This window comes from Crocuta crocuta, unplaced genomic scaffold (genome assembly GCF_008692635.1).
Source record: "Crocuta crocuta isolate KB4526 unplaced genomic scaffold, BGI_CrCroc_1.0 scaffold443, whole genome shotgun sequence".
NCBI classification, from domain to species: Eukaryota; Metazoa; Chordata; class Mammalia; order Carnivora; family Hyaenidae; genus Crocuta; species Crocuta crocuta.
The window spans coordinates 25,588-34,710 of NW_027529446.1; the positions used below are offsets into that span (position 1 = coordinate 25,588).

The window sequence follows — 9,123 nt, forward strand, 5'->3', positions numbered from 1 at the left end:
GACCAGAGGGAAGAGTCGGGACAAGGGAAATGCAGCTTTGCGAGTACTCCAGGAATGCAGGACACTGGACTCCGAGCCCCAGGAGCCCCAGGCACATTAGTTAAAGGTGGACACTTCCGAGATGGGAAGATTTGAGGGCAGGGTCCCAGTCAGTTGGAGGGAGGGGGTACAAGGCCAAGCAGAAAGGGGGATGAGTCGTCCAGTGCTAGGCCCACACCCCATGTGTGACCTTTCAGGCTCCACCAGAGCAGGCCTGGGGTACAGCCCTGCAGCCTCCAGCCCTTCCGACTACACTTTAGCCACATGTGAACTTCTGCCCAGGTGTTTCCATTTGGGGGACTGTATTGGAGGAGTGGGATGAGGGGTGTGTTCAGTAGAGGCCTCCCTATTGTGAGGGGACAGCCACGAAGACACCTTTCTCCACTGACTCGCCACTTGGGGTTTCCCCAGCCCTAGCCCTCCCCCTGGGCCCAGACAACTGCAACTCCACCTGACCCCGCCCTGAGCGCTGTGCCACGGGGAAAGTGCACTGGGCGGCTGGAGCGCTCTGCAGCTTTCCCCCCTGCTGATAGGACCAGAGGAAGGCATTAAAGGCCTGGATACTACTTTCATTTGCCTTCTTGGCTTAACAGATTCACAGACAATTCTTTCAGTTTCTGGACCCAATTTCAACATCCAAGGAGGGCCCCCCAAACAAACAAACAAACAAACCACCAAGCAATTCTTGGACACTACCAGGTACCCAAGAACTCAATTCTGACAATGTCTACCACAAGACAGCATCAGGTTCTACAGGTTAAGGACTCGGGTCCTATAAGACTGCCCCACCCCCCACTTCAGATGCCAGTCACAAGCCCCAGGCTGTTACCTGTGCTTCTAACCTGCTGACTAGACTGGAGGTTCCCAATGACCACCTCCTCCTTAGGGTCTCTATCTGCCGGAGCGGCTCACAGAAATCAGGGATCACTGGGTTTACTAGTTTATTAAAGGGTGTGATAATTATGAATCAACAGCCAGGTGAAGAGATACACAGGGTGAGGTCAGGGAAGGAGTGCCCCACTCTGCCTGCATCTCCAAAGGGCAACATTGCCACCAGCTACCTCAACTCGTGAGCTCAGCTGAGCCCCCAGCAAGGAAGCCTCTCCTCCTCTGCTATAGGAACTGTGCTCAGAATGGCCATAAGGAATAGAGACTGTCATTTAACGAGCAAACGCTCTAGTTTACTCAAAGTTCACATATACATTACACTTTACAAAAACAGCATCTGGCTGGATCTCTTGGTCCCCCACTAATCCAACAAAAGGGGCTTCTGAGGGAGCTAAGAGGACAAAGTTCCTCTTCTAAACGCTGGGGCTGCCCTGTGCGCCCCCAGACCCCTGGTCCAGCGCGCAGGAGGCAGGGTTAGCGGAACGCCCACCAGCAGCCAGCACGGGGCACCTGGAGCCCGTCCAGAGCCTTCACCGCCACCCTAGTGGAGGTCCCTGCCAGGACCACGAACACGCTGAGGCAGAGACAGGCCCCACCTCAGGAGGAGGAGGCCGGGTACCCATAGTGGTTGCGGTCAGCTTCACCCAGGGTCAGCGTCAGTGACAGGCTGGGCTTCCGTCCCAGCTCCTCCTCCTCCAGGCAGCGCTGTGGGGGCCGGGACTTAAAGAAGTCAGAGACATAGTGAACCTAGGAGAGAAGATAAGAGCTGATGGGGGCAGTGGAACAGGAAGGTCGTGGGGAGTGAGGGATGGGCTCTGAGGGGGAACAATGGAGTGGGGAGGGCAGGAGGACCCCCCCAGGGCAGGTCTCCTGGCCCAGGAGCTCACCGTGAGGCCGGCCACCAGTGCCCCCTGCAGGAGGCCAACAAGGACATCACTCCAGTGGTGCTTGTGATCAGATATGCGGGTGTAGCCAACGTAGAGAGCAAAGGCCAGCAGGAAGAACTGCACTGTGGGCCGCAGGAGCCGCGCCCACTTCCAGCAGAGCCGCGCCTGCACGTAGAGCTGGGGGCCGGAGGGCAGCCGTCAGCCTAGGAGGCCGCTGGTCTCACTCCATACCCAGGGCACAGATGGGAGTGGAGGCCAGAACACAAGGCCAGTGGGCCCAGGGCCTCCAGGTTTTACAAACAAACCAGTCAGCTCAACCCATCACCACCTTCCCGCACCCCTTTTGCAGAAGGAGAAACTGAGGCTTGGTCCCACAAGCTGATCCTGGGAAGCAGACTCACCGCCAAGAACATCATGCAGTACATCCCAAAGGAGGAGTGTCCGGAATAGAAAGACAGTCTGAGAAAGGAGAGCACACATGTCAGGAGGGGCTGCATGGGGAACAGAGCCCAGGGCCCAGGCTCAGAGGCAGGGAAGCTCACTTACATCTCTGCCTTCGAAACCCCTGGCCCCCTGTGTCCCCCACCGTCTGGGACCCAGCAGAGGGACGGTTTCATGGGGAAACATGGCCCCTTTTCATTTCCCTGACCACGCAAAGGAAAGTTTCCAAATGGGGCTCACGGTCTTTAACAAGGACACTGCAGGCAGCAAACTCAGGACCAGGGCAGACAACTGTGTGAGGCAAACAGAGAACACCACAGTTCTGGAATTATTTCCCTTCTGTGGTACTTGATGCAAGAATTAAATCCAAGGTTTAGCAAAAAGGACATCAGTGGACAAGAGGGTGGCAGATGAAGGAATCCCGAAGGTCCAGCCCTCCATAAACATACTGAAAACACTCGTACAAGCAGAATCACACCGGCAGTGGCCCCATGTACCAGCACTAGCAAAACGGACCTCTTTGCACAGAACTGTGATTGTCTGTGATTGAGCCATCCAGTGGATCTGTAGGGGCCGTACCCCACTCTCCTGTGGCTGACACAGCAACCTGGGGCACTGCTCTGAGGCCTTTACAGCAAATGTTTGTCGCTGCTGCCCAGGGGCCAGCAGGGAGCTCCAAAAAGAAGGCCTCCGCTCTCACCTCTGGCTGACCTTCAGGCGCTGCGCAAGCAGGAAGCCTGGCTGAGCGCTGAAGGCAGGCCCCACCACGGCACACAGGGCCCATCTGTAAACTCAGACAGAGATCTTTCTGCCGGTGCCAGGGGTTTCAGGAAATCTCTGTCCAAGCACTAGCTGATCGTGCAGCTAACAGAAAGACCTTCAGGGCCACACGTGACAAAGAATGCAGAATTTACAAAATGAGTTCAGAAAGGTCGCTAACCAACCACCCGACAATGGTGACAAACACCAACGGCAACCGCTGGGTGTGAGGACACAAGCGGTTCCAGGGCCCTACACGACGACATTAAAGATGCCCAGTTTTCAACCAAATAATTACAAAGCGTACAAGGGGAAAGTTAGGCCGGTACACAGGGTGAAAACAGATCTGTTAATAGAAGCTGTCCCCAGGGTCCCCGGGTGCTACACTTCCTGGACAAAGACTCTTTGACGGCCATTTAAAATCTGTTCAAATTGCAAAACAATGTCTCACTAAACAGAGAATATCAACAAAGACACAGAGGTTATCCAAAGGAACCAAACAGAAATTTCGGAGCTGAAAACAGTAAGTAGTATCTGAAGTGAAAAATCACTAGCAGATCTGAACAGGCAGAACATTGAGCATGGACCCAGGTCAGCTGAGACACTTCAGCTGGAGGGACACAGAGTAAGAGGAAGGGAGAAGAAGGAGGCACCGGGGACCCCCCCACACAGGGGGAGCCCAAAGAGGAGAGGGGAGGGGAGACAGAAGGGGCAGAAAGAGTATTTGAAGAAATAATGGCTGAATCCTTCCCAAACCAGATCAGAAACACGAAAGCTACACATCCAGGAAGCCTGATAAACTCCAACAGCGCAGAGACACACTGTAATCAAACAGCCGAGGACAGTCGGCGAGAATGGTGCACAGCAGGAGAGGAGACCCCTCTGGTACCAGGGTCCTCCGTACGATTAGCAGCCGGTTTCTTATCTGAAGCCACGGAAGCCAGGGACAGTGGAGTGAGACTTTCAACATAACCAAGAATTCTAGGTCTGGCAAAATTACCCCCTAAAAATGAAGGAGAAATTCAGACATTCCCAAATAAACAAAAACTGACAGAATTAACTGCTCAAACACCTGCCCTATAAGAAATTCCAAAAGGGAGTCTTCCCCAGAAGAAATGAAGGGTGCTAGCCAGTTAACTCAAACTCACACAAAGACCTGAGAAACACCATTCAAGGTAATTACACAATACAACCGTCAGTATTAAATTATTTGTGGCTCGTAATTCCTGATTTTTTCCTAATAATTTTATGGGGCGCCTGAGTGGCTCAGTCAGTTAGGCATCTGACTTTGATTCAGGTCATGATCTCGCAGTTTGTGAGTTCAGGCCCAGCGCCAGGCTCCGTGCTGACAGCTCAGAGCCTGGAGCCTGCTTCAGATTCTGTGTCTCCCTCTCTCTCTGCCCCGACCCTGCTCACGCTCTCTCTCTCTCTCTCTCAAAAATAAACAAATAAAGATTTAAAAAATAATTTTTTAACTGCATATACAGAGATAGGTGTTAACTAGATTTATTGCGATCATTTCAAGATAAATACAAATGTCGAATCATTATGTTACACACCTAAAACAAATACTGCATTATATGTCAATTATACCTCATTTTTTAAAAACCTGCATAAAACAGTAATTATAAACCTGAGTTGCTGAACACAATGTATAAAAATATAATTTGCTAAAATAATCTCATAAGGGGGGGCAGAGCTATATAGCCACAGACTTTGTACATAGTCAATAACTAATGTGAAAGAAGGCAGTAATGAAGAAATTTTAAAGCCGGCATAAAAGAATATGTAGAAAACAAATAACAAAATAACAGAAGCTCTTCCTTACCAGTGATTCCATTGAACATAAATGTATTAACGTCTCCAATTAAAATGCACAGATTGCAAAACAGACTTACACAGTAACGTAACTTTGCCTATGCTGTATACCTTCAAACACACAAACAGGTTTAAAGTACAAAAATGGCGAAAATATTCCATTCAAACAGCAACCAAAAGACAGGAAGAGTGGCTACACTGCTACCGGACAAAACAGACAATGAAAAGAAAAGGAAAAAAGCATTAGCAGAGACAAAGGACGTTACACAGTGATAAAGGGCACATCTATCAAGAAGCCGTGACAATTACAAAGATCAGTGCACAGAACAAGGGCCCCAAAAGAAGTGAGGCAAAAAAACACAGACACCGCCTCATGTCAGCTCGGAAACACTACAGAAGTCGAACACAAAAGGCTGCATGGTGTGTCATTCCATGAATGTGACTTGTCAGAAGAGGCACACCCTCAATAGGAATGGGGCTTCATGGGTGACAGGGGCTGGGGGGGAGGGGCAGCAGCAGGGGCCTCATAACTGATAGACATGGAGCTTCTCTTTGGGGATGGTAAAAATATTCTGGAATAAGAGAGTGGGAATGGCTGCAGAACATTGTGAACGTACTAAAAATCAACAAATCGTACACATTAAAGTAGTTAAATTAGTGAATTTTAGCGATGTGAATTTTATTTCAAATTTTTAAAAGGAAAATAGGATGGCAATTAATGGAAAAGTTTATCAGAGAATGCGAGAGCACAGAGCAGAAACCGGACAGTGGGGCCTGAGATTCAGGGGGCTGTTCTGCTCCAGGGCCCCACATCCCGGCCGCAACTCACGTCCCCACACCTCCCCGACCCAGGCCCACGGGCCCCACCCGGCCTCACCCCACCTTACCCTCCAGTAAGCTCACTCTCCCACATCCAGCTCCTAAGGGCCCTGCTCCAGTCCCCCACTCCTCCCCCAGGGGTGGGATATGTGTGGCTTAGGGTCCCCGCATCGCCCGGGGTGAGGGCTGCTGGTCTAGCACCCACCTGGACTCGGTGACGTTGGCAGGGCTCCCCCTGCACACCTTCTCCACTTGCACGTACACAGAGCAGTTGACGCGGCTCCAGTCAGGGTCGCACACCGCCAGGAAGTTCGGCCGCAGACGGCCGATCATGTACTTGGCCAGGTCTGTCAGCGACTGACTCACCGCAGCCCCAAACAGGAACGTCCCCAGCACCTTGTAGACGGCTGCCACGTAGTTGTTGAAGTCGGAGCGGGAATAGAGGCGGTCTGTGTACACCAGGTAGGCCTCCCCGGCAGAGACCTGCACAGGGAGCGGCTGAGGGGCCTCATGGCTGGGCCGGGGCGGCAACTGAGAGGGTCTCCGCCACGCCCCGGCTCGCTGGGCCTCGGGCTCCCCACAGAAAGGGCTTCAGGGTTCCCAGCCTCCCTGAGGCCGCTGCGGTTCTGGGACCTCCAACGGGGGCCCTCTTCCCCAAACACCATCCGGGGCAGAACTTGGCCCCACCCCCAGCACCCGACCTACCACCCTCCAAGCCTCTCCTGCCTTACAAGGACGACGGTGGCTGTGATGGTGACCCCAGCCATGAGCCCGTGGGTGATGGTGTCTGGACGATAGGGGTACCGGATGGAGTCATCTCCACAGTAGAACCCTCGCTTGTACGGCGCGTTCACAAGCGTCAGGATGGCAAAAGGCAGAGAGGCTGGGGGCAGGGGAGAGAAGCCGGTGGCCACATGGCTCTCCCCCGGCTGTGTGCGCCCACCAGCCAGGCCCCAGGGCCACGAACGCCAGCCTTGGTCCGGCACTTGGCCACCTGCCTTGGCCTTCCCTCCCTGGTCTCCTCACCTCTGTGTCACCCTGACAGCGAGAAGGAGGTTTCCCCGTGGCGAATGAGAGCCTGCTGCCCAATTAAAACCCCCTCACGGCTCCCCATCACCCTCAGATAAACACCAGAACCCTCCCCAGGCCCATCGTGCGGCCCCCGCCCCACCCACCTCTCCCCTCACTCACTTCCATGCAGCCTCCTTTCTCCTCCCTGAAAAAGACTCCACAAGCGAACTCCTCACTGCCCCAAAACCTCTGACTACCGTCCGTCTGCCCTGAGTCCGTCCACCTTTCCTGACTGCTCACCCCGGCGCCCCTTTCACAGAATGAAATTCCTGTTCTCCACGCCTCTGGGCCTGTATGTACCTCTGCACACGGTGTGATGCCTGACTGTCACCCCCACCCATCTGTGGACACCTGAGAGGGGCCTGACATGTTCAAGGCTATCCCCGGGGCTTGGCCTGGGCAGGTGTTTAATATGCAGCTTTTAAAAGAAGATTTCTTCACTGTAAGGCGGCCACAGACCGGGAGGCAGGAGTGCACACGGAATGGGGCGGAGCTGAGACGCCCGCCGGCATTCCCGCCTTTATCCCTGAGCCGGCCAATGGCTCAGTCCATGTTCAGGAGCCAATGAAAGGCATCACTGTGGTAGTGGGGTCCCAGGGCCCTGCTGAGCCAAGGGTGACAAACCCAGGCAGGGTGCCCTTTGCCCCTAGCAGGGCAGGTGATAAGTGTACAAGGGTGTGACTCTTCTGTGGCCTGAATATGCAAGAGGCAGGGCCAACTCCTCCTCCTAAGAAACCGAATTTAGTGCTGAGTCGGGGAAACACAGAGGTCTGCCCACGGAGCTGTGAGTGTTAGGGATGAAGAATCGTGAGTCAACGGTGACTGGAATCCGGGAGGTCACCCGGAGAAGGTGCATCAAGGCACTGAGGTTGTCCAGGGCGGATCCAGGGAAGAGCAGCCCCAGAGAAGCAAAGGTCCCTGCCTGGATGGCTGGAACACTGGGCCTGGAGGGTATTATAAGAACGGGAATCTTTCTGTGAGTGAGGTGGGAGACGCCTGGGAGCTTGGAGCAAAGGAGCAGAGCATGTTTTCCTGGGGCTCCCTCAGGCTGCTGTGAGTAAGGACAGGGTGGAGGCAGAGAAGCCAGGGAGGAGACCCCCTAAAGTTGGGGGGGAAGGGGGAGGCCGGGGCTAGAACATGCTGAGTCATCAAGTCAAGCCCCGTCCCCACAACCCAACCACGACAGGGGCTGGCACAAGGTGCCTAGTCCCACCTGTCCCCCAGCCCCAGCCCTTTCCACTGGAGTCTCAGTCACCCTCAATCGGAATCGGAGCTGTGGATTCAGGAAGCAGAACTCAAAGCACTGAACTGGGGCCTTTCTCTGGTTCACGCCCTCACACTTCCAGAACCTCCCTGCCTTTACATCACCCCCACCCCCACCCCCCATATTTTCATCAGGCCCCTTGTCACCCTATGAAACTCAACTTTTTATACCATTAAGTTTCAAGAATGGGAGCCGGGTGTGCCTGGGCCTCTAGTGCCTGGCACAAAGAAGCAACACACAACCTAATATCAGCTCTGCCTGCAACTGCTGTGTGATCTCCAGCGGGTGCCCGAACCTCTCTGGGCTGAAACAGCACCTCCCTTAGACTGTTCGGTGGAAAAGGTTTAATTACTTGCATATCACTTAGTGCCTGGGATACAATAAGTGTCACACAAATGATTAAACGTAAATAACAGGTGCTCAATAAATGATGGCTAGGGCTGGCAGCCGCCCCCTGTGGGCTTCTTCCTGCTGCCACCTGACCCACTCCAAAGGGGCTTAGGGTAAGGGTTAGGGCCTGGCGCGCAATCCGACAGGGCTTTACCCCTCCGCCCTTCAGTAACCTCAGTCCCCGGCGGAGGAAAAGGAACCCCTTTTGGAGGAGCGGGGTGCGATTAGGCCCGAGGGGCCCCTCCTCGCGCCGGGGATAGAATTCCAGGGCCATTGTCCACACCGCCCCAAAGCAAACACTCGGCCTTTGTTCCCGGGACCCTGGAGGAAGGGCGGGGAGGGGGCCTCGGGCCACCCCCTCCCCCAGCCTGGCCGCAAACCCGCAAACCCGCCCGACAGGTTTGGTCTGAGCCGCCGGAGGCGACGGGCTCATCCGTAGCCTGGGGGCCCAGCCTTTCTCTCCACTTTCCCGCCCGCCTGGGGAGGGGGTTCGAATCCCACAGAGCAGCTGCCTGTGCCCTTCGGGAACTGGGAGTGGGGTGGAGATCCTCCCGGCGGTGACCGCCCCCGGCCGCGCCCCCGGCCGCCCCAAACCTGGACCGCCGCCCCGCGTGAGTCACCGCCCCGGCCGGGCGCAGCCCCCTCGGCGGCGACTTCCTGCTACCCCGGGCAGGGGGCCGCGAACCCTGCGCGACCCCCCGGACGGCCGAGGAGGGGGAAGGGCACGCAGGCAGATGTGGGCGCCGA

The 9,123-nt window shown here is 55.0% G+C and overlaps 1 protein-coding gene across 1 annotated transcript; it reads right to left on the reverse strand.

Annotated features, from left to right (window-relative positions):
- Positions 1 to 963: 963 nt before the first annotated feature.
- Positions 964 to 6,646, reverse strand: PLPP2 (phospholipid phosphatase 2). Its single transcript, XM_077760622.1, has 5 exons — positions 6,383 to 6,646; positions 5,857 to 6,134; positions 2,216 to 2,273; positions 1,815 to 1,991; positions 964 to 1,674 (listed from the first exon to the last, which is right to left on the reverse strand). The coding sequence occupies exons 1-5, from the start codon at positions 6,416 to 6,418 to the stop codon at positions 1,525 to 1,527; spliced, it is 699 nt and encodes a 232-aa protein (XP_077616748.1). The 5' UTR covers positions 6,419 to 6,646; the 3' UTR covers positions 964 to 1,524.
- Positions 6,647 to 9,123: the final 2,477 nt, after the last annotated feature.

Excerpts from the sequence above, each read along its gene's own strand:
- PLPP2 (XM_077760622.1), bottom strand. The coding sequence starts at position 6,418 with ATGGCTGGGGTCACCATCACAGCCACCGTCGTCCTT. Across the intron at positions 6,135-6,382 it reads TCACAGCCACCGTCGTCCTT|GTCTCTGCCGGGGAGGCCTA; the intron begins GTAAGGCAGGAG and ends CTCCCTGTGCAG. Across the intron at positions 2,274-5,856 it reads GCCAACGTCACCGAGTCCAG|ACTGTCTTTCTATTCCGGAC; the intron begins GTGGGTGCTAGA and ends CTCCTTTCTCAG.